Source organism: Acinonyx jubatus, chromosome E3 (genome assembly GCF_027475565.1).
Source record: "Acinonyx jubatus isolate Ajub_Pintada_27869175 chromosome E3, VMU_Ajub_asm_v1.0, whole genome shotgun sequence".
Taxonomy (NCBI): Eukaryota; Metazoa; Chordata; class Mammalia; order Carnivora; family Felidae; genus Acinonyx; species Acinonyx jubatus.
In genome coordinates this window covers 5582586-5608069 of record NC_069398.1, presented here as the reverse complement: position 1 = coordinate 5608069, position 25484 = coordinate 5582586, and the positions used below count along the sequence as shown (strand labels likewise).

Sequence of the window (25484 nt, the reverse complement as noted above, 5' to 3'; positions counted from 1 at the left end):
ATAACGAGCGTTGGCTAGGATGTGGACAAACTGGAACCCCTGCCTGTGGCCAGTAGGAATGAATGTACAATGAGGCAGCCACTCCAGAAAACAGCATTACAGCGTCTCTTGAAAAAGTGAAACATAAAATTACCACCCGATCCAGCAATTCTACTTCTGGGTATTTATCCAAAAGAACGGAGAGCAGGGATGCAAATAGTTCTGTCGACACCCACGTTCATGGCAGCATTACTACAAATAGAAGCAACCCCGGTGTGCAGCCAGAGATGAGTAAAGTGGGGTGTGTGTGTGTGTGTGTGTACACAATGGAGTATTATTCAGCCTTGAAAAGGAAGGAAATTCTGACACACTGCAAAGGCGCAAACCCTGAAGACATTATGTTAAATGAAATAAGCCTTATCCATGTGGAGTATAAGTACACCTTACTTACAAGAAGTACTGAAGACACATTCATAGAGACGGAAAGGAGAATGGCGGGTGCCAGGGGCTGGGAGGAGGGAGAATGGAGAGTCTGTGTTTAATGGGGATGGACTGTGAACAAGGGGAAATGAAAAGGTTGTGAGGTGAATGGTGGTGACGGTCGTACAATGAATGGTCGTACTTAGAATGGTTACAATGGTCATCTTTAAGTTATATATGCTTTGCCACAATTTAAAAGCGAAAGAGAAGTTTGAGTCGTTAGCGTTTGAGCGAGGGCTAGGGAGGAAGGAGGGTAATGGAAAGGTAAGAACGAAGTACACTTCCAGACTCGACAGCGTCAGGACTGCAGAGACCAGCAGCGCCGTTCAAAATTTAGGATTTAACCATCTAAAGCGATCACTGAGCAACGAAAAGACAGAGGTACTGAAGACCTTCTCCCCCAGAGAGTCTAGCATTAACACTTTAGGGGCTGAATCATGAAGAGGTCCCAGGAGCCCCACCCCCGGCAGGGGCTGTGGCAGGAGGGGAACTCACAAGGCTCGGGTCGTGGTTTATCGACTGGATCCGAGTGTTGCAATGTCTTACCTGCCATCTCCATGTCAGCCCTGGGTGTGTGGCAGGGCGGGGAGAGACAAAGCAGGGAGGGGAGAGACCTCGGAAGCCATGACAAGGTGTGTGTCCTCAGGCCCCACTCTGAAAAGAACCATGACAGAACTTCAAGTAGGAGGCAGGGGAGCAGGCTGGTCACTGAAGACACCCCCGCCCCCGCCTGGCACAACGTGCACAGTGGACTAGAGAAGATGGCAACGGATGGCAGAAGGACAAAACAGGGCAGAGGGGAAGGACAAGAAGGCTGCAAGGAAGCCCAGGGGCCGTCAGGAAAGCTGGGTGAAGGGCAGAGCCATTCGCTAAGCAAGGAATACAGGAGCAAATGGGGGAGGTCAGGAAGATTCCGTCCTGGAACCTGCGATGAGCCTGCGGTACACCCAAACAGAGACACGTAAAAGAGGGGGTCGGGGGAGGGAGAACTCTCAGTAATGAACACACGGACAGCAGTTTTCACCAAGCAATTCGGGCAGTACTTGTATGCACAGAAACAAGAGTGAACAAAAGAATGAGAAGACGAACGATATTTAATATTTGAGGGTGTAGAAATGATAGAAGGATGCACAAAGCAGCAGTAAGTATGCCAGGACGTGGTGGCAGAGAGGGGGAAACTGTTTCAACGTCAGAGGGTCCTTGCTGCCCAAGGCTGCTGAACAGACGAGGAAGATCAGACTTACGCTCTACAGGACAGGCAGATCCATAACAGCAGGTGCGACTCTGGTATGTCCTGAACCAAGCGTATGAGCTTGTCACAGACCGCCAACACATCACCTCATGACGATATGTTAGTGATTCACAAAAACAGCAAATTCCAAGGTTTTGCAGAGAAATGTCACCCGTGCGGTCTGAACGTGTCCCTCCAAGACTCCTGTCCCTAAAGTGATGGTGTTAGGAGGTGGGGCCTTAGGGAGAACGCTTAGGCCAAGAAGGTGGAGGCCTCTTGGAATGGGATCATGGACCTTAGGAAAGAGGTTCCAGGGCATCCCGTGCTCCTTCCACCTGTAAGGACACAGAGAGAGGCACCGGCTATGGAGCAGAGAAGGGGCCCTCACTCAACCATGCCGGCACCTTGATCCTGGACCTCCCAGCCTCTAGAACTGTGAGAAATAAACTGCTGTTGCTTCTAGGCTCCTCCGGCTGTGGTCTCTCGTTACGGCAGCCCAAGCAGACCAAGACAGGCACAAGCTGCAGTGGGTCCGTCTCCGTTCTCCAGTACAATGAAAAATAATTCCTTTTTCCACACCGCATTCCACATTGACAACTTTGGGCAAAACCCTCCAATCCCAAGCCAAGCCTATGCAGAGCTCTCTGCCGCTTTTAATTCATCTTTAGTAACTTTAAAAATGGATCTTTGGTCTCTTCCTTGGTAGCACTCTGGTACCTCAGAAATCACGAAAGATAGGACTGTGCAAATTGAAATATCGCATTTATGAATACATTTTTATTGAAGTACCTACATATTTCCCAAAAACTCTGCTAGGAGCTGGAAAGTCAAGAGGAAGTAAGACGCACATGATACCCTGCAGTCCCAAAGCTTACCATCCAGTGGGGGTACACACATGTGAATATGGTGTGGTAAGGTAAAATGGAATCCCTGTCCTTTGTTCTCAAAGATGGGGATTAGCGAACTTGTTCTGCAAAGGGTCAAATACCAGATACTTTAGACTTTATGGGACCAACAGTCTCAGTCACAGCCGCCTAAAAGCCACCATGCAAACTAAGTAGATAAACGCATGTGGCTGTGTTCCAATAAAACTTTATCTATAAAAAGAAGTAGCAGGACGTAGTTTGCTGACCTCTGCCCTAAGTGATCATAACTTAATACTTGCTGCTTAATTTACTCATGAATTCAAATGGGGGAAGGGAAAGGATCAGGATCTCTCAGAGAGCCCTCTTTCTGGAAACATACCATCATGAATAAAAGAGTAGGAGCTACACAATCATAATCATGTAGACCTGAGTAAAAATCCCAGCTCTGCCACAATCATTAGTTCTGGAGCATTAAGAAAACAACTTCATCTCTTTGAGCCATATTTTCTTCACCTATAAAACGGGGACACTATCGTTCACTATGCACAGACGTTTCAAGAATAAAATGAAATCAGGAACGGAGGGTCTAACGAATCACCTGGCTCACGGGAGATGCTCAGAATGAGTCACTAGCAAACAAGGAAGCCAGGCCTGTGGTCAGCCAATTGATTAAAAAGGAGAAAGCATCCCAGTGTTGTTTCCAAGATTAACGTGCTATGCACAACTTTCCTCTCATTTCTGGAACACAGGCCTTTGACTTTTTTTTTAAGTTGTCTTGCTTTTCTCTACTGTTTAAGTTAGGACGTGTTTGGATGCGTGTCAACAGAGATCCAACTCAAGATGGCTTAAACCATTAGGAAACGTTTAGACATTTACACATCAAGTCCAGAGGTAAGGCAGGTCTGGAGTTGGTTAATTCAGAAGCTCAGTGACACTACCAAGGAACCAGGTACTTTCCATCTTTCTGAGCTGCTCTGTCCTCAGATCTCTCCCCCTTCATCACAAGATCATTGCCAAAGTTCCAAACATCACAGTCTCAAGCAACAACCCAAGGCCACAAAGTAAGTCTTCTCTCCTATTTCCGTTCAGGTAGCAATGAATTTTCTCAGAAGCCCACAGCAGACTTCTCCTTCCTTAACGGCGTCTTGGGTCTGTACTAAAAGCAGCTACTGGCAAGCTGATCATCATTACGGCTGGCCTGATCTGGTCTGGATTCACTGCCCCTGCAGCTAGCTCCAGGCCTGAAGCTCTTGGCCACCCAACATCTGAACAAAATCAGCATTCTCTCAGCAAGAAGGGACAGAACTGCTGGGGGAGGAATAACCAATGCCTGCTGTGATTATTCACACTGACCTGCCTCACTGCGAGGCACATAGACTGCAGGCCCGGACTCTGAAAATGCAGACTCCCCTCTCGCCATCCCCAAATCAATCTTTTGTGTAGATAAATCCAGCCACCTATCAAAGAGGAAACAGTTCCCCCAGACACAAGCAGGCTCTCACATCTGGGGTTTAAATCCCAAAGACGACATACTGGGTAACCTCATCCCAAGCATCTCTGGGTCCCACACAACCCACATGTCTGCACGATCTATTCGAGGAGATCTCAGCGAGGCTTGGACACTGCTCCCACACCTGCAGACAATGCGCGACAAGACAAAGCTGAGCTGTAATCACGTCTGCCCTACCAACATTTCACAATTCAGGGATGTTTGGGCAAAAACTCCCCAAGTCAAAAAACAAACAAATGAACCCTGAATGCTAAGCCAAAAACAAATCAAAAATGCCTAACAGACAAGCAAACTAGGGGATGGGGGGGCGGGGGGGAGGGGGGCAGAGAGGTGGATGCAGGTGCTGGCTAAAAACCTCACAAAACTGGAGGAAATCTGCCTGCACAACCCCTGTCTCAGACTACAGTTCATCACAGAAGGAAAACCTGACGCCTGACTTATAGGAAAGTAACCGAGATGGCCACACGTGAAGGGGGCGGGCGATCTAGCAACAGGAAAAGGCACACACTCAAAGTGTCACTTCAAGGGGCCACTTTCTCAGCTTTGAAAGAGGAGTCCAGACAGACCACCTCTCCCACAAAACAACTGAAAACGCTAGGCAGTTATTTAACTGAAACACAACTGAGGACCTGGGAGGTCCTGAGGACCTTGCTGCCCAGGCAAGACTTAAAGAACTCAGATCCCAAAGAGAAGGGGAGTCCACAGACAGTCCTATGCTTGGGGCCTTACTTCGCCCTTGAGGCTTCTTCCGGCTACAGAGTTTCTGACGAGAAGCTAAACAGAGCTTTCAGAATTTCCACAAGGTCTGAAAGGAAAAAATTAGAGCTCAGAACCAGCAGACGAGGATGGAAACTGGTAAACAGCTCAGGGATCCAATGTGGGTTGGACTAAACAGTGTCCCCCGAAAATTCCTGTCCGTCTGAAACCACAGGATGTGACTTTACTTGGAAAAAGGATCTTGCAGATGTAACTAGTTAAGTTGAGGTAATACTGGAGTAGGGTGGGGCTAAATCCCATTGGGCTGTTGTTCTAAGGAGAGAGAAGGACAAGGAGACAGAGACACAGAAGGAAGAGGCCACGGGAAGACACAGGCCCAGACTGGACTGAAGCAGCTACAACCAGGACCGCCAAGGACGGAAGACAACCACCGGAAGCTGGGCACGCATTCTCCCTCAGAGCATCCAGAAGGGACCAACCGTGCCAACACCCAGATTCTGGCCTCTACACCAGAATCTGGATTCCTGGCCTCTACACCAGGAGACAATAAATTTCTCTCTGCTGTTTTGAGCCACCCAGGGTGTGGAAGTTTGTTATGGCAGCTCTAGGAAACGGATATACGCTGGAAACCCCAAATAACTAGTCCTAGCAGTAAGGCAAAAGCAGAAATAGATCAGCCCTCGCAAATGCTGAAGCCCAGGCATGAAATGCTCAGTCCTCGACAGGAGAAAACTGATCTTCCTCTATTGTACTTGCCTGAGCAGCAAGAGTGAATTCTCTCTGAAGAAAGAGAACATCATCCCAAGCTTCCAACAACACCTGGGACTCAGTCACATACAAAACATACACAACACCTGGGACTCAGTCAAAACTACCAAGCACATGCCAAAGACAAGAATGCACTCAATATCAAGACGACAACAAAAAATAAGGGGCTTCTGGCGATAGCCAAGTGAAAAGTTAACAAATCCTCTCCCTAGAAAGCAAGTTTATAACTAGACAGAAATGAAAGAGACCACCATTCCGCACTCTAGAAACTGACTTCAGGGGTTTACCATCTGAGAAGTGTTTCTGTTCGAAAACTGCTAAATTTCAGGTAAGAACAGCAAGAATGCTAACAACACAACACTATCTCAGCTGTCAGGGGCATAGTCAACAGTAAATGTGGGCCCAGAGCCAGAGATCCTCAAGCTGAAGAAAAGCTAGAAATCCATCTTTCGGCACAAAATCTCATCATTTTTAAATGTTGAGAACTTTAAAAAAAAATTTTTTAAGCACACTGTACAAGGGCACCAGTTTCTAAACTCAGCCCAACGTGCACCCCAACCCCAGCTGAACAAACGCAGTCCTGACCGGCAGACCCTCAGTACTATGGACTGTATTGTGATTTTCGACAGTATCATTATGTTCAGTCATTACCTTGAACTCCGTTCTCCTCTCTTCAAAAGGTAATGTTCCTCATGTGTAAACAGAGCTACTGCAACAGCCTGTGGGTTAATTCACTGTTATCCTATTGTCCCCTGTCGCTTCCAGTCCAGTTAACTGAGCTACAGTGGTCTACAGAGGAGCAACAAAGGGCAGGGCACCAGGGTTCCTGCCTGAAGAGGGGGGAGCTGACAGCAGCCAGGAATCTGACATCAGTCTGACCTGGTTGGAAGCCTCAGCTCTGCCATTTACTAGCTATGCGAAAGTGAGCAACTTATTCACTTATCTGAGCCTCGGTGGCATCATCCGAAAAATAAGGGCATCATCACCCAGCCTGGAAAGCTGCTGCCAGGTTATCAAGCACCAGCTCTGGCAGCTCTGTGCCCAGGCCTGGGCTCTGCACGCGCTTTCTCATCAAGCCCCCACCACAAAACCGTGACCTTATTTTACGCACGAGGAAATGGAAGCTCAGAGAGAGGATGTCCCAGGGAGCTCACGTGTGACGAGTCACAGAGCAGGATTTCTAGGGTCACATGTCACCGGCTCTAGGGTCTGGTATTAACTGCAAAGCTACATAAAGGGCCCAGGCCAGCAGCCAGCAGGGACGAGGGAGCACAGTGACACTCATTCACATCCAACCCTCCTCTCAAGATTTCATTTTCTCCATTCCGCCTGCTACGGTCATTCCAATGGCTTTACGAACAGCTGTAAACAGCCACCAATCTGATTCCTCCTGACTCCTAGCAGCTGAAAACCCACCACCACCACCACCCCCCATAGGAGGATTTAATAAAACATTCAATAAGAGGAAAGAGGCTCTAATCAGCCCAGGACCATGTGTACCAGTGACTGGTTAACTGCACCGCGACAAGACTGAAGGAAGCCCTTGGCAGCCACTCGCGGGCTAAGCCAGTTCGGTCTTTCCCCCGCACCTAATTGCCAGGAGGCCCGGAACCTCTTCCACGGCAGAAAGCAAAGCAGAGACCCTTCTCACCGGCCGGGGTCTGTTCCGGATGCAGGTGCGGAAAGGGCGCCGAGACACCGGGAAGCGGCATGAACGAACGGTGGCCACAGCCTCACACGTGTGCTGGTGCTCCTCTGGTCACCAGGCCCAAGTAAGAGAAAGACACGAATCCTAGTCCGGGTAGGGCCAGACAGAGCCATCCTGCACGGCCGAAGGTTGGAGCCCCCGTGGGAGGAGACAGAGGAAGAGTCTACGCGTTTAAAGGGTGTTCGGGAGAGGAGGGTAACTGGTTACATGGTGACTAGGCTCTAGGAACCGAGGCGGCCTCGGCGGAAGCCTCCGGACAGCCCCCCAGGGAGACGGGATGTACGTCAGCCTCACCGGTGAAAACAACGAAGGCGCAGCAAGGGCGCTGCCCTAGGGTCTACCAGCCTTACCCTCAGGGCCTGACTCCAAAGCCAACGTTGCCTCCCACCGGGCCAGCGGCTGCCCTCATCGGACGCAAGCAGACCCAAGGCCTCGTGGCCTACCCCACACTGGTTTCTCTCAAGGAGCTGCACACGGACAGGGAAGAAGGAAACGAGAAGAAACACGAGGGCGCATCATGGTGAGGAGGACCCTGGGAAAAGGTACGTCCTCCAGCAGCTCATCAACCAGCCCAGAGCACTGAGCCAGCTGCATGAGGAGGACAGAAGCCACCAAGACGGCAGAGGCCAACATCCTAGGCGACCAAGGCAGCCAGCGGTGGCTACCACGAGGAATGAGGCCCTTGCAGGCGGCTCCTGTCTGACCCGGCCCCGTATGTCCCCAAATCTTAAAGAAGGGACCCAAGAGCACAGAAGAAAAATCAACGGTGATGGGAATCCCTCTCGTGGCTGTCCGCTGACCCCAAGGGGAAGCACGTTCGCTTGTGAACAGGAGCAACTGGGGAGATGAACGACAGAGCTGAGAATCCAAGGAAGGCAGACACACAACACGAGGGAGAGGGAGGGGGAGGGGGAGGGGGAGGGGGAGAGGCAGAGGCAGAGAACTGTCTTGTCTGGCAGAGAATTCCCACAGACGCCCCGGCCAGACACGGCGAGGGCCAACGGTCAGCTGTGAGCGAGGGGCCCTCTGAGCATTTCAATCAGCAGTGACACGCACGTCGCCACAGTGACAAGATTCAGGAACTAAGAGCAGCACCCACAAGCAGGGTCTGAAAGAACCTACTCTTTAAAATGTCCTGGAGGGGGGCCCCTGGGTGGCTCGGTCGCTTAAGCGTCCGACTTCGGCTCAGGTCATGATCTCACGGTCCGTGAGTTCGAGCCCCACGTCAGGATCTGTGCTGACAGCTTGGAGCCTGGAGCCTGTTTCAGATTCTATGTCTCCCTCTCTCCCTGCCTCTCCCTGTTCATGCTCTGTCTCTCTCTGTCTCAAAAATAAATAAACGTTAAAAAAAAATTTTTTTAAATAAAATGTCCTGGAGGAAGGGCAGAGTACGTATCTTATAGGACATGAGATGTTTCTAGGTTCAGATCCAAAGCAAATCGCTTCGAACAGTTTCCTCATCTGCACAATGGAGAAAATAAGGTCCCTGCTACTCACAAGGCTGCCGAATGAGCTAACTGACATAAAAGACTGACGAAGTTCCAAGCTTGTGCAAACTGCTCCTATGTGTCGGTAGCCATTATTAACACTGGCCCCGTCGGTCAGACTCACAGGAGCAGGACACGCGGAAAAGGCTCTGGCAACACGCATACGGACGGTAGCACAGGCATAAGCTCAGAGACCTGCTGTCGCTGTTGCTGAAGACAGACTTGACCGCGGAATGGCGTGCTATCCCCACGCACAAAATTAGAACACGTTGAGTTCCCAGCAATTGCCAGCCACGCTGGTCACATATGCACCTTGGCTGCAGCACCCCGAGCCCCCAAAGATGGCAACCCGCGGCTCCAAGGGGTCCGCAAAGGACAACGCCAATAGGGACCGCGAGTAAGACTTTCTCACTCGTGGATTTCTGCACCACCACACTCCCCCCACCCCCGTCCCACACGATTAAAAAATAAATGAAAACTTTTTAAAAGGAGGGCAACAGAAAAGACCTCATCCTCGGCGCTGCATCAGGCCAAGCAGTACCTGTTTCTGTTTTGCTGGCGAAGCCTGCTGCCTGTTTGATTGCGGCCGCCGTGAGCGCCAATCCCCGGCTCCTCTTCAGGCCATGCTGCAGGACGGCCTCAAACTGGGCGCACAGACAGGTCACCCTGCGAGAGAACCAGTGATTCATCAGTCCATCTGTGAAGGGAGACAGACAACCAGGGCAGCCCCAGCACCTCCGGGGAGGGGGTGTGTCAGCGGTTGTAAAGCTCAGCGGGAAGGTACACACCGGACAGCTGGATTGGCAGTCAGGTAAGTGACATGGAATTGACTGGGGCCTCTCCACACACCTCTCCCCGTTTTTGTTCATTTCACATAAGTCCAGGAAGCCCCACAAAGTCTGGCCATATTCATCAGACTCCTGAACGCATAGTAACAATTCACAGGAAACAAGGGAAATGGAATTGGTGCCAGCCATCAGAGGAGAAAAGAATAAAATCCAATTTAAAAACAGATCAGTTAGGCTTAGGGAGGGGCTGGCTGCTAACTGTATCCAATTCACAAGTTCCAACTCTAATTCATATCACATGTACTTTAAAGAATTAGATTATCTTTGAAGAGATTGAATGCACCAGCCTGCCAAATTGGAAACATTGTATAATTTCATGGCCTGTTACATACACTAAAAAAATAATATGAATTCTGATTCTTGTTCTTTATTTTGTTGCAAGAATATTGTGAAGTCAGATCCAGAATTAATGGAAAGAATTTTCAATTAAGTTACAACTACTGTGGATTCAATTAAATTTATTTCTCAATAACCAAGGAAGTAGGAGTTTCAAGATGATGTTGGCAAAGAGAGGAGGTCACAGCTACTATGTCCTATTCTTAACAACCATCCCAGGGCTCTCAGGCCCCAAGGCCCATCGGGTCTGTGGACTTCAGAGACCCTTCCATTCACTCATACAACATACGTTAAGAAATCCTGAATTCCTCTGTGCCAGGCTCTATTAATCTAGGCTCTGAGGATACAAAGACATACCAAGGTCTCTGCCTCGCCACATCTGCATGGTTCTAACAGAGAGAGATACACAAACTGAGCAGACCCTTTCAGTTATGAGAACTTTGAAGAAAATAAAACAAGACGAGGTGATAGGTGGAGACACGTCAGGAACAGGCTTGGATTCGGTGGCCCAAATGGAGGTAACCTTGGAGTTATGACCTGGATGTGACAAGACATAGCAGGCTGGGCAGGGGGACCCAGTGCAAAGGCCCAGAGGCCATCACCATCTGGCTCAACCTTGCCTAACTTCAGGCATTTCCTGATCCACTCACCTCCACACCTGTAGCAATAATACTCCAAGAGTTTATTGCTCTGTGGGTGGTAAAATATTTTCATAGCCATTATTTCATTAACTCTTTCCACCAACATTATAATACAGGTGGTATTACATCCATTTTACACCTTAAAAAAAACAGGCTAAAGACATTTCAGAGACAGTAACATGAGTACATAATAAGCAGCAATGTAAGACAGTACATAATTAACAACATCTGTACTCCAGTCCTGCCCAAGCCTGAACTGATCCAAGGTAGTTTCCAATACACCCCATACCAAGACAAACATGTTTATTCTAAGACAAATGTCCTCTCTCTCCCATACCCCACTTTTACTCGAGTCCTCTGCCTGCACCAGAAAACCCTAACAGAGCATCAAATACCCAGCATTCATACATTCACTCTCCAGCCTGTGCTCATGACAGACATCACCAATCCATCGCAGCATTCCAGGCGACCACTGCCAATGATCAAAGCTGGCCCTCCACAGGAAAGAAACCTACGTGGCATCCCAAACCGAACAAGTGTCCTCAACTATGCTGGTTTCCAGCTCCTACCTTGGCTCTCCTGCAACTGGCTCCATGTCTGGCACACAGGACGTGCTCCCTAAATCCTTTCTCAGCGGGCAGGAAAATGAGTAAATAATCTTGAACCGCGAGTCCCAGATTACTCCCCCACACTGGAACAACCCTCTTTGCTGGGCACATGTCACCCTTAAAGATGAGCCGTGCCTATGCCAGTCTCTCTACAAGTTTACCCAGGCACACATTTAAGGGCTTCCTGAAAGCTGGGACACCTGGCAAAACTATCTAAATTCCACAGCAACCAAAAGACGTATGGCAAAATGCAAAATGGAGCTCAGCCAAAGCCCCATCCCGGGAGGAATACACCAGAATTATTATTCTCCATAATAAACCACAGCCTGTACCTTTAAACAAATTATCGGCAAATATGGTAATGAAATCAACAATCCCTGTTAGTTTGCTTGGTTCTAGTGCACAAGTCAGTAACTGCCCCGCCAACTCTAGATAATATCTGGCCCCTAAAGAGAATGGAATGCAGGTGAACAGCACAAACCCAGTCCCCAAGGCTCAGGTTACATCATCAGTATTACCTTCCAGATGCAGACATGTCACAATCAACCTAATACAGCAGAAAACCCACAGGGGGTACTAATCCTATAATTAATTCATTGCGATGACTGCCTTGCCAAAGGCCATTCTGTTTATCACCCTCCCCATGTCCCCTTTTCACTTCCCATTTTACCTGACCTTGTACCTACTTACTGGTCATTCAAGACTTGGCTCGAGGGTCCCCTCCACCAGGAAGCCTTCCTGAGTGCTTCCTCATTCTGAGCTTCTTTCTAGTACGGCACTTGACCAACCTCTCTGTTAATGAGCTGCTTCCTAGAGCTGTCTCCTCTCGCTAACTTGAGCTCCCAGACACCAGGGATCATGCCTCATGCATCTTCAGTGTCCCAGTGTGTAGCACAATGCCTGTCCCAGTATGTAGCACAAGTGTGGTAACCGTGGCCAAAATGGTGCCTCCCCTGGGGGACTCAGAATACAGACTTGCACATTCAGGCGAGAGACGCGTCTCAGGAGATGTTGTACAATTCGTATTTCGGGCCCAGGTCGGTTGAATCAGGCAGAACACACTTGTCCAACCACACGCCATCTCTACCTCGTTAACGCATGGCGGACACACTACAGGCGCTGATTTATGACCTCACACCCTAAGGCTTCCATTTCTTCTCATCTTTACTCATTTCTATGATAATTCCTGCATAGCAAAGGGGCACCTGCTTGAGCGGGGCTCTTCATTTTCTCAGCTTGGTCTCTCCTATTTCCCAGAATGCTCTCTGCTAAATGCTTTCTGGCATCACTGTGGTGGGCTGGCTGCCTCCATGGCATTTCATCACATCCAACTTCTAATGTAAGTCAGTGAATTGGGCATGTTTTTAATTAAGCGGGGGGGCTTAACAAGCAAATGTTTTCATATTTTTAAAATTTTTTTAATGTTTATTTTTGAGAGGAAGAGTGCAAGTAGGGGCAGGGGGTGCAGAGAGAGAGGGAGACACAGAATCCGAAGCAGGTTCCAGGCTCTGAGCTGTCAGCACAGAACCCAACGTGGGGATTGAACTCACAAACTGTGATATCAAGACCTAAGCCAAAGTCAGACACTTAACTGACTGAGCCACCCAGGCACCCCTGTTTTCATTTTTTTAATTGATTTTTTTTTAATTTACATCCAAATTAGTTAGCACATAGTGCAACAATGGTTTCAGGAGTAGATTCCTTAATGTCCCTTACCCATTTAGCCCATCCCCCCCAACAACCCCTCCAGTAACAACAACCCCTCCAGTAACCCTCTGTTCTCCATATTTAAGAGTCTCCCTGTTTTCATATTTTTAAAATCACCAATCAAGAGGCACCTGAGTGACTCATTCAGTTGAGCATCCGACTTTTTTTTTTTTAACATTTATTTATTATTGAGAGACAGAGAGATACAGAGGGTGAGCAGGGGAGGCGCAGAGAGAGGAAGACACAGAATCTGAAACAGGCTTCAGGCTCTGAGCTGTCAGCACAGAGGCTGACATGGGGCTTGAACCCACAAAACGGTGAGATCATGCCCTGAGCCAAAGTCAGTCGCCCAACCAACTGAGCCACCCGAGTGCCCCAGCATCCGACTCTTGATTTCGGCTCAGGTCATGATCCCAGAGTCATGGAACTGAGCCCCACATCAGGCTACACACTAAGCATGGAACCCGCTTGGGATTCTCTCTCTCTCCATCTCTCTCCCTCTCTCTGCCTCTCTCCCCCACTCCCACTCTCTCTTTAAGAAAAAAAAATTTTTTTAATTTAGGGGCACCTGGGTGGCTCAGTTAAGCATCCAACTTCAGTTCAGGTCATGATCTCGTGGTTCGTGAGTTCAATCCCCACACTGGACTCTGTGCTGATGCTCAGGGCTCAGAGCCTGCTTCGGACTCTGTGTCTCCCTCTCTCTCTGCCCCTCCCCTACTGATGCTCTATCTCTCTCTCTCAAAAATAAATGAAACATTAAAAGAAATTTAAGTAAAAAGCACTAGTCAAAAAAAAAATCACTTCAAGTGTTTACACATACAACTGTTTACCAGATGAAGAGATACATTGACTGTGGTGTATCGATACAGAACACTGCTCAGCACCCCCTACAGGGGTGAAAAACTGACACTACCACGAAGATGAGCCTTGGAAACACTATGCTAAGGGAAAGAAGTCAGACCCAAAAGGCTACACAGCGCAGGATTCCATGAAACGCTGAGAAAAGGTAAATACATACAAACCAAAAGTCAATCCGTGGTTGCCTAACGCTGGAATCAGGGGTTAACTATAAATTGGCACAGGAGGAAACTTTGGCACGATGAAAATGTCCTAAAACTATATTGTGGTTAATGGTTGCACAACTCTATAAAAGTACTGAAAAAAAAAAATCAGTGCATTGCACCCTTACAAGAGGTAGATTTGTATGGTATGTGTATTAGACTCAAAAAAAGCTATTTAAAAAGAAAAAAAAAATGGTCCTCAAGGTGCTCAGTAAAGCTTGATAAAGGAGTTCATGTATGGAAAATCAAATAGCCTGCTCCGGCTGAATGTGAAAGTTATCTACCACCAGCACAGGGGGACACGGCATGAGCTTAACTAGTTTACTGCTGAAATTCTGCAAGCTGCGACCTGTATTTCAAGACTCCTTAACCTGCCACATCAATCTACAGTAAGATTCTTAAGAATCCTCTACTTTTTTATGGCAAACGTTAGAACAACAGACAGGATCAACAATAAAAGTAACCTTATGAAGGAGGGCACATTTCAAAGCGCTCCTTTCACGTGTTAGAGGAACCTTTTGGAGAAAACCAAGTACAGTTATGAAAATAGACTGGATTATCCTCATGTGGAAAGCTCCAATGTCACCTGGAGTGGAGTCAACTGTACCCCTAAAAATCAGGCAATTAACAGCATCAGCCCTGTGCCAGATTTAAGGCAGCACGATCACACCAGCCTTGCTAAGGCAAGGCCGTGACATGACAACCATTTGCAGCGGCTATGCTCTGTATTTGTGCCTAATGAACTAACTTTTCCAAAGGGCACATCCTGTAGCCTGTGAATTTCACTGGCAAAGACCAGTCCCCCACTGCCATCTACAAGTCGGATAAAGATTTACAAATGAAAATATTCGAAACAACATTATCTGCACCTGTGGAAAGTTAAAAAACACCTAACGAGATGACACTGGGAACTAGTTGAATGAACAGTAACAGAGCATATCATCAAATGCCATTTAGCCCTTAAAACTCATACCAAGAGCTTCTAGTGAAGACTCACAGGTTTAAAATATAAAATGAAAAGTAAGCGGGATATAAAACTACATACTGGGGCGCCTGGGTGGCTCAGTCGGTTAAGCGTCCGACTTCGGCTCAGGTCACGATCTCGCGGTCGGTGAGTTCGAGCCCCGCGTCAGGCTCTGGGCTGATGGCTCAGAGCCTGGAGCCTGCTTCTGATTCTGTGTCTCCCTCTCTCTCTGCCCCTCCCCCGTTCATGCTGTGTCTCTCTCTGTCTCAAAAATAAATTTAAAAAAAAGTTAAAAAAAAATTTTTTTTTTAAAAAACTACATACTAAGTATGCTCTCAAGCATGCTAAAAAAAAATCCTAAAGGGAATTAGGTGAAAAAAATTAAGAGCCACTTCGTAAGAGAATTACTGCTGATGTCTTTCTTGCCTTTATGTTTTCCTGAACTTAGCTTCTTTCCAAAATAAGCATTAAAGAAATATTCTTATCTCAAAAACCAGAAATATTGCTACCTTGAGCTACAACAAATGAAGAAATATGACTTAAAAGTTATGATGAGGAAAAAGTGTACTACTATTTTAAATGCTTATAGAGAACTTGAAATACATTTCTTTTTAAGTTTAGATGATAATGTTAAGCAAAAAAAAGAAGATCTACAAAAAGATTTTAAAAAGTGTTTCTAACCCACAAATAAAAAATACTGCAGGGGCACCTGGGTGGCTCAGTCACTTAAGGATCCGAGTTTGGCTCAGGTCATGATCTCACGGTTCTTGAGTTCCAGCCCCACTTCAGGATTCATCATCCTCTGCCCTCCTGAGATTCTCTCTCTCTCTCCCTCTCTGCCCCTTGCTCACTCGTACTCTCTCTCTCTCTCTCTCTCTCTCTCTCTCAAAAGAAGAAAAAGAGGGGCACCTGGGTGGCTCAGTTGGTTAAGTGTCTGGCTTTGGCTCAGGTCATGATCTTGTGGTTCACAAGCTCAAGCTCTGCTCAAGCTGAGCTGACAGCTCAGAGCCTGGAGCCTGCTTCAGATTCTGTGTCTCCCTCTCTCTCTGCCCCTTTCTGGCTCATGCTCTGTCTCTCTCTGTCCCTCAAAAGTACATAGATGTTAAAAAAAAAATTTTTTTTTTAAAAAGAAGAAAAAGAAAAGATGCTCAAGGGGAACCTGGGTGGCTCAGCTGGTGAAGCACCTGACTCTTGATTTCAGCTCAAGTCATATTCTCATGGTACAGGAGTTTGAGTCCTGCATCAGGCTCCACACTGACAGTGTGCAGCCTGCTTGGGATTCTCTCTCCCTCTCTCTCTGCCCCTTCCCTGCTCGCTCACTCGCTCTCTTTCAAAAATAAATAAATAAACTTTAAAAAAAATAAAAACTAGTAGAATTAAAAACTAAAAATAATCAGAACGATTATTGGAACCGTAACTTGGAAAGGTAGCCGTAACTTGGAAAGGGTTCGGCCAAGAGAGAAAATGCAGAAGCAGAACGTTACATATGATTCAATTTTCGTAAAACAATAGCAATAAAACCTGTGTTTTATTTGTAAAAATTCTGAGAACATGGAGAAAACCGCAGAACAAATAAATCTCGGTCATGAACACAAGGCACCCAGAGGGAGGGAAGGGAGTAAAAAAGAGAGCAAAAAAAAAGCTGACACAGAACCAGAAAAAAGAATGCAAGCCTGGTAAGGGCGAAAACTCACAAGGCAATAGTTTTCAAGACAGTGTCAAGTGTGAACGTTTGAGGGTGTAAAAAGAAATTAAAAAAATCAAATGTATGTTCTACCAGAAGAGCGAGAAATCAAAACAATGAGCAACTCTTAAATGGGTTAAATCATAATTTCTGACCATTTTCACAAGTTACTAACACCAACACAGGATCTGTCTTCTCTGGGGTGGACAGACCTCCAGCTCTCTCCAGAAGCAAACACTGTCCCGGCTTCTCCCGGCAGAAGAGACGTTTCAAAACCAGGAACAGGGGCTGGCGGCTGGGAAGGAAATCAGCTGAAGGGGCTGGTGACATTAAAAGGGAAAAAGAACAGAGACAAGAGTCCCTAGATGCAGAAGGAGGGAATAAATGGGAAATGAGACACAGAAGGGACATTAAGCCAGTGGCCCATGGGTCTCCAAGCCTGGTGGGAACCCACAGTCTGGGAGAAAGAAAACTTCACGCCGAAGCCTGCTTTCAAACAAAAGGGAACAATTGAAAACCAGTTTGTTCTGATTTCTGGCCGCACCTTAGAGCCAGAGAACTGGACGTCTCATCCTCCGTGTCCAGTCAGCACCTCAGGCTCAGTCACAATGCTTCTCGATCCTTCCGTCTCTCCTCCCAAGAGCACTCCCTCCACCCAGCCCCCCTGTCCCCTGCTCCCCGGGCCCCATCGCACCCCACCCATCCCCCCACCTCCTCGGGAAATGCAGATCTGACTATATTGTCCTTTATTTCTCTCTCACCCACGCCACACTTTGCCATGGCATACAGTCCATGACACAATTTCAGAAGGGACACAGATGAACATTTCTATGTTAATCACTTCAATGCATCAAGAAAATCTATAACCAGCCGTCCGTCTTTGATATCACTGATGCTGTTACTTAGGACAAGACCAGAGTCATAAGACAGGGCCTTCAAATTCCACCACAAGCCAACACCTGGCTCAGACGGTATAGAGAAATGGCAAAAACTGTGAAAATGGTATGCAAATAGCCACAGCCTAAGAAATGATACACTAACTGGGGTGCCTGGGGGGGTTCAGTCAGTTAAGCGTCCAACTCTTGATTTTGGCTCAGGTCGTGATCTCACAGTTCATGAATTCAAGCCCCATACTGGGCTCTGCGCTGACAGTGTGGAGCCTGCTTGGGACTCTCTCTTCCTCTCTCTGGCCCTCCCCTGCTCTCTCTCTCTCAAAATGAATTTAAAAAAAAAAAAAAAAAAAAAAAGAGAGGGGCACCAGGGTGGCTTAGTCAGTTAAGCGTCTGACTTCAGCTCAGGTCATGATCTGGTGGTTCATGAGTTTGAGCCCCATATCAGGCTCACTGCTGTCAGCCTGTCGGCACACAGCCCGCTTTGGATCCTCTGTCCCCCTTCTTTCTGCCCCTCCCCTACTTACGCTCTCCCTCTCAATAAATAAATAAAACATTAAAAAAAAAAACACTTTAGGGGCACCTGGGTGGCTCGTCAGTTAAGCAATGGACTCTTGGTTTCACCTAAGGTCATGATCTCACTGTACAGGAGTTCGAGCCCCGGGTCAGGCTCCGCACTAACAATGCTTGGGATTCTTCTCCCCCTCTCTTTCTGCCTCTCCCCAGGTCCTGCTCAATCGCTCGCTCTCGCTCTCTCTCTCAAAATAAATAAATAAGCTTAAAATAAAATAAAATTAAAAAAAAAAAAAGAAAAAGAAAAACAATGATACTCTAATGGATAAAGTTCAAACACCTAGTGACTTTCCAGATCACCTCCCAACACCTATAACACATCATCCACAATCCCCGCTTTTGCTCATGCCTGCCTCCACCTTCGCACTTGCTACTCCTGCTGCTGGAATTCCCATTCTACCCATGTGACCACTAAAGACCCAGTACTCACCTCGCACGTCTATACAATGTAATTGTTACTACAGGCCTCCTTGACTGTCCACAATTTACATGCCCGTCTCCTGGACTCAATCACAGAAACATCTCGTCCAGTTTACATCCCTAATGCCAACACAGTAGTCTACCGATAGATAACTGTTGCATAGAGGAATTAATGAGCGATCATTCTAGCCTTTCGTTTCCAAATTGGCCCAAACACTGGTATGTCAAGTCATACGGAGACAATGTATTGAGTTTTAGTAAGTTCTTACTGGCTGTGCCAAGCAAACATTGTTATATATAAGGAAGCGGGGACCATGATTATCATCTGATGTTCCGGATGATACAACAGAGGCCTAGAGAAGATAATCAAGTTCAAAATTACACAGCTGGTAATTGGTGATTTGTGGCTGGGTGGGCCTCTCACGTCAGAGCTTAGACTTCAGGCTCATGGCCTCTCTCTGCTATCAGGTCAGTGATGATGATGGTGATGGTGATGACAGTGCTTACATATTGTTTCCCCTGGGCCAAGCACTATTGTCAGTGGCTATAAACAATACAAATATTTATTGATATTCAGACATGGAAATGTGCTCAGACTTGCTAAATGCCCTAGAGTTCCCCTATAGCTAAAAATAATCTTTTTCCAAAAAGAAATCAATTCATTTGATCACTACAGTAAAATAAAAGAATATAGAACATGAAAAAATATATATATACAGGGGCGCCTGGGTGGCTCAGTCGGTTAAGCATCCGACTCCAGCTCAGGTCATGATCTTGCGGTTCGTGGGTTTGAGCTCTGTGTTGGGCCCTGTGCTGACAGCTCAGAGCCTGGAGCCTGCTTTGGATTTTGTGTCTCCCTCTCTCTCTGCCCCTCCCCTTCTTGGGCATGCTCTCGCTCTCTCTCAAATAAATAAATGTTAAAAAAAATTATTTACACACACACACACACACATAATGTGGAACCACCTACTACAGATCCTCAAAGTGGAAATGAAGTACTCAAGATAGGAGGATAGAAAATCCAATTAATGAACCCCAAGATTTCTTGCAGGATGAGAAGAATTAAAACATCCAGGCAACACCTCAAACTAATAGCTTGGGAAGAAACCCATGACAAACTGAAGACAAAAATCACATGATGAACAAGACCTTTAAAAGAAGAAAAGGAATGCCTGACAAAGCCATTTGGTTTCATAAGTGTCCAGAGGAATCCATTACGACAGTTTTCAACTGTGCTGAGAATAACATTAAGGAACAGCAAAGGTCAGCTGGTTTTGTTTTGTAGCTTCCTGAAAAGTTCATGAATGTTTCTAACTCTTCACAGGTAAAGAAAAATCACCAAAACAAATCACTCTTCCCTCCTTTCTCCGACTTCTTCTGACAACATTCCCCGAAAGGATCACAAAAATGTACATTTCCTAAATGTTCTGAGACAAATACTCAAAGCCAACCCATTGCCACCCATCACGGCAAAGAGACCCAGTTGCCCAGAGAATATTTACCAAGTGTCCGGACACTTTACATAAAATTACAACGACAGTAACAATAGCTAACAATTTCTGGAAACATACTAGCTGTTCGGCTTCACATGAACTGACTCAGAGCTCTACTGAGCCGATAAAGTTACTGCTGTTCCCATTTACAGATGAGGACGTTGAGGCACAAGAAAGTCAAAACTTGCCCACAGTCCAACATGACTGGGGACTGGCGACACGAGGATTCAAACTGAGCTCCAATTCCCACACTCATCCTGCCGGCCCCAAGTTTGGGTCGCTGCTGCTAATTCCAAGGGACACCTTCCAGACGGTGTTCTGTAATTCCACGGAGGAAGGAGACGCTTCTGAGGAACAGTAACGTATCTGGCCCTTGAGGTGACTTCCAGTGCCTGCTGAGTCCTTGGGCCATTATTTCCGGAAGGCAAACTATTCAAAACACACATTACAGCCTCTCCCAAGGCCAGCGTGACTGACAGTACGTGGAATAATTTTCATGAAACACAAGAATGGGTCTTTGTTCTGAGGGCCAAACAGAGCAGGACCGCAACTCCAACAGGAAGGGGTGAGGAGAAATGCTGTGCTCGGGAGCCTGCTGACTGCCCCACTTCCTCCTGGGGGGCTTTCGGAGGACAAAATCATGCCAGGAGCCTCGCCTGCCATTTCCTTTCATGTCCATGGTGTCTGATGCTTTACATGAGGCCCGTGGCATCTTGCTGTGTCATCTCCGAAAGATCAAACACATCTGCCTCCCACACGCTCACACTTTGCGATTTTGGCTGTAACAGAATAACATTGTGTACAAAAGGCGCAGGGGCAGCGCTCTTTCCCACAGTTGAGCCATTCACAAACAGATGGGCAACTTTTGTTACATCCGAGCATGGGTAGCCTGGTTTACTTGTCCTGGGTTTGACTCCTGTTTTCCACGGGGAGAGACGCCTGTTTGAAAAGGGAAAACTCTATCGCTGTTGCAGCACTGGGCCCCACAGAGCAAGCCCCTGGGCTGCTCTGCTGGAGGAAGGCTAAGCCTGAAGCCTCTGTTTAGACAGGAGGAGGGGGCTGTGCTGGACACACTTTGAACCGTAGGCTACTGTTGTCTTCGCAGGTCAAAAGGACCAAGTATCAGTAATTTCATTTCATTCAACCTCCCATTAATACCAAACCAGGTCTCTCCCCCAGTATCGCTGAGACTGGAAAACAAAAGTCGAAACACTGAGCCACTAGGCAGCTGAGGGGAACTGAATGCCCTGACATTTAACACTTAACATTAAGTACTTTTTGGGGAAACGGTGTGTTAGGAAAACCACGAGGGGCTATAGTGTCAGAGAACAGGACCACAGTAGGAAATCAAAGTCTGTCTCCAATCCTGTTCACTACCTACAAACCACGTGACCCACCTAACCAAAGTGCATGCTCCAGCACCAATGGGTACTAGATACAAAGTCAATGCTACAAACATGACCAGCCTCCAAGGTTTTACAGCTGTAAGAGCAGGGAAATTTCCCTGCTCCTGCTTGCCTACCCCTCAGGGTCATTGCAAGGATCAAAGGACACCAATCACATAGACATGAACATTTTTATTTTTTGTTTATTTTTTAATGTTTATTTAATCTTTTGAGAGAGAGAGAGAGAGAGAGAGAGAGAGAGACCGAGGACAAGGAGGGGAGGGGCAGAGAGAGGGAGACACAGAATCCACAGCAGGCTCCAGGCTCTGAGCTGTCAGCACAGAGCCGGATACGGGGCTCCAACTTGTGAACTGCGAGATCATGACCCGAGCCCAAGTTTGCTGCTTAACCGACTGAGCCACACAGGTGCCCCTAGACACGAACATTTTTAAACCGCATGGTATTGTCACAAGAAAGCCTATCACTACAATACAGCAGCAACAGGGGACAACTGGTGGGCATTATGGCCACCCTGTGTTCATTCATAACAGCCACCTTCATAACAGCACCCAGATTTCACTTGAAAGTTTACTTCTGCCTCACTGGATCCTGTCTTGGGATGGTGACCCGAGGAAACACCTCGCACTACACAAGCCAGCGGGCTCCCAGGAAGCTCCTTCAGCCAAATCCTTCTGCTGGTGGCGAGCAGGTGGTCACGTGACCTGAGACTGAGACTGGCCAGTCAGGTGTTTCCTCCCTAGACCTTCAATCTTGACCAGAATGAGAGTCACTCTGGCAGCGGCACCTTAACTGGACCAGCATTCCTGCTAAGAGACACCTCTGGGCCCCTGTGTCCAGCACAGGAGCCTTCCAAAGTTGTCTTGACTCCTTCCCATCTCCAAACCCGGCCTTCCATCAATTCTACAAGCCCACAACATCCTTAGCTGGAGATTCCTGTTGCTTGTTGCCCAAGAGTCTTGGCAGATACAGCTGTGTGCCAGCCTTTCAAAAGTTCCTACTGGTGGGGCGCCTGGGTGGCTCGGTCAGTTGGGCGTCCGACTTCGGCTCAGGTCATGATCTCACGGTCCGTGAGTTCAAGCCCCGCGTCGGGCTCTGTGCTGACAGCTCCGAGCCTGGAGCCTGTTCCAGATTCTGTGTGTGTCTCTCTCTCTCTCTGACCCTCCCCTGTTCATGCTCTGTCTCTCTCTCTCTCAAAAATAAATAAACGTTAAAAAAAAAAAGTTCCTACTGGTGTTCGTCCAACCAACTGGAATCTGGCTATGACCCTAAGCCAACACTCACAGTCATGCCCAGAACTTTACCTACGACAGTCAATTTTCAATGGCCTTCAAAGGTAACACTTGGCCTTTTAAGAGAAGATCCCTTCCAACTATCCATTATATCTTAGTAGTCACTTGTTCTCAGTTTTCTATAGGAGAATGACACAGAAGAGACACGTCTCAGGACGTGGGGTCTGAGAACTGTACCCAGAGTTATGTGGAAAGAAATCTTCCACCTTCGGGAACATCAAAAAGTCTCGCTAATACACATTTGCCCTTCCCTTCCATCTGCAGACTGGTGCCTGCATCAGTAGACAGCATGGCAGGAGTCCCAGCTGAGTGAGGACCGTCCCCACCAGACTTCACTCCGTATGGAGTGAAATTAACACTCCGACATGTCTGGCACTTTTACACACAGTATCTGACTTAATCCTCCCAAATGGCAGGGCAGCTCTAATTCTGACCACCTTTTCAGATGTGTGCATTTTCCCCACACCACCAAGCGATTCTCTGACACCAGCTGGGTGTCCTACACCTCAACTCAATTCGGACATTTTCCACCTGGAGACAACATTAGAGACCCCACAGGTGAAGGTCTGTTCTGCAAAGAAGCTGTTGGTGTGGCCTGTCGTGCATTTCCGCCCAGAGCCGCACACACACAGTCATGGGGGGCTTACTAGTCGGCTTGTGCTCCGTATCCGGGCTCAGGATCAGAACTGGCCCTTCTGTCCCCGACGCCAAGAAGAATTAATTCGCCTCACCTCCTGGAAGGGATCAGGGAGGGATCAGGGAGGGCAGAGATATATGCACACACCCGGGCTCCAGAGATTGTGAGATACAATAAGAGAAACAGAGGAAAAAACGGCTTGCTCAGGACCGCACTCAGGCAGACTTAATAAATCACATATGGGTAAGTGTATATGTTGCCCCGGTGGGAAGACTTAGTCGGAAGTCCCACCTGAGGGGAGGGCGCTCTGCTCAGGATGCTCCATTGGGACTCCAACGGGGCTGCTCGCCGCTGGGCTCCCCCAGCCAGAAGGCTGGATGTTGTGAGTACCCGATTTGATGAATTTAGCCTTCTCTGTTCTTCTCTGTATTTTTCTCCCTCTTTATGTTTACTGGAATTGTTGAATTGCTTATATTCCCTTTCCCTCATAATTAATAGAGCTTTCCTCCACGAAACCAAAAGTGTGGCTATCGTGAATTAGTACTATTCAGAACAAGGTTCTCAGTTCTATGAGACGCCACACATCCCCCCGCCCCCCCCCCCCAACCCCGGTCACAAGCCCAGGCTGTCACCTGTACTTCTGCCTGACCGGCTGTGTATCTCAAACATTCCCACGACCTCCTCCGTGGGTTAGATGAATTTGCCACAGCGACTCACAGAACTCAGAGAAACATTTTACTTACTAGATAACCGGCTTATTATAAGAGGATGATGTGAACTCAGGAACAGCCGGGGGGAGGGCTGCGTGGGGCCAGGTAAAGGAAGAGAACACGCAACTTCCGTGCCCTCCTCAGGAGCACCTCTCTCCCTGCACCCCTGTGTGCTCATCAACACAGGAGCTCTCGGGACCCCATCCTTTTGGGTTTATATGAAGATTTCATGACATAGGCACAACTGATTAAATCACCAGGAGCTGGCAACTGAACTCCACCTCCAGCTCCTCACCTCTCCCCGGGGGGGGGGGGGGGGGCTGCTGGGAAAGAAAGTTCCAACCCTCTAATAGCGTGGCTGGTTCTCCTGGCCACCAGCCCCCAACCTTTGGGACTTTCTAAAAGTCACTGTATTCACATAACAGAAGACACCTTCATGGCTCTCATCACTTTGGAAATTCCAGGGGTTTTACAGCTCAAGGCCAAGAACGGCAAAGAACAAATATGTTTCCTGTTTAAATCAAGATATCACAGTAGACCTAATTCTTGGGCTCTGAGAAGTTAGGCAGGTGGCTCAACCGCAAAGGGGAAGAGCCAGACTCGAAGCCAGGCAGTGAGAGCCAGAGCTCTCTCCCGCCAGCCTGCCCAGGGCACATCCCCAACCTCCTAGACATAGCCCTCAAGTCACGTTCTGTAATCACTGCCTCACTGGGCTATCTTCCCCAGTAGAAAGAAAGTCACCTGAAGGGTAGAAACACTCCTGAAATACTTGAGAAGGCCCCGTGTCCAGCACAGAACCTGACACCAGCTAAGCAGTCAGCAACTAACTGCTGAACAAATGAGTGATCCAATAAATATTTATTGAGCACTTACTATGTGCCAGGCACTGTGGACACAGTGTGCGCAAAATAGGTTTATTTCCAGCTTGTCATGCAGCTGAACAGATAAACGTAATCAATCCCTCGTACCAACGCGTAATGTGAAACAGAGATTTCTAGACTCTGACAGTATTGAGCAGGGGTCACACAGGACAACCCCTCGCAGAAAGCGTGCAGATTCATGGTACAGAGCAAGGAAGATAGCTCCAGATAATTGGGACTTCGGGGTCTGGTGGGGCAGGGGAAGAACTGAAGACGTCCCCGACAATTATTCAAAGACTTTGAAAACAAACAAAGCAAAACAAAACCAGAAAAGGCCAGGCCGGAGTAGCTGGAGCAAAGAGCCCGACTGTATCAGGGATGCGAGTCTTTTTCCAAAGAGCGAAGGTTCTCTGTGGCAGAGTGAAGGGACAGCCACTGCATTCTTCGTAAGTCTCTCTGTGCAGAGGAAGCAGGACAAAAAGGAAGGGAGTCAGTCGACGGCAGCCATCCTATGGGGGGTGTGGTGACCGGGACAGGGTGATCGCGGGGAGCTGGAAAGCAGTGAATACGTGCGAGGTGACCCCTGGTGCTGGGCCATTTGTCGGGTGAAG

At 47.8% G+C, this 25484-nt stretch overlaps 1 protein-coding gene across 4 annotated transcripts in view; it reads right to left on the bottom strand.

The window, feature by feature from the left end:
* SNX29 (sorting nexin 29) overlaps positions 1–25484 on the bottom strand; it is a 496622-nt gene that overhangs the window by 447273 nt on the left and 23865 nt on the right. For all 4 annotated transcript variants that reach the window (XR_008294767.1, XM_027043227.2, XM_053213859.1 and 1 more), the window contains exon 4: positions 9288–9412. Coding sequence is in view for 3 of the 4 variants with exons in the window: in XM_027043227.2 (XP_026899028.1) it covers positions 9288–9412 (125 nt within the window). In the remaining variant the exon portion in view is untranslated. The remainder of the gene's footprint in view (positions 1–9287; positions 9413–25484) is intronic.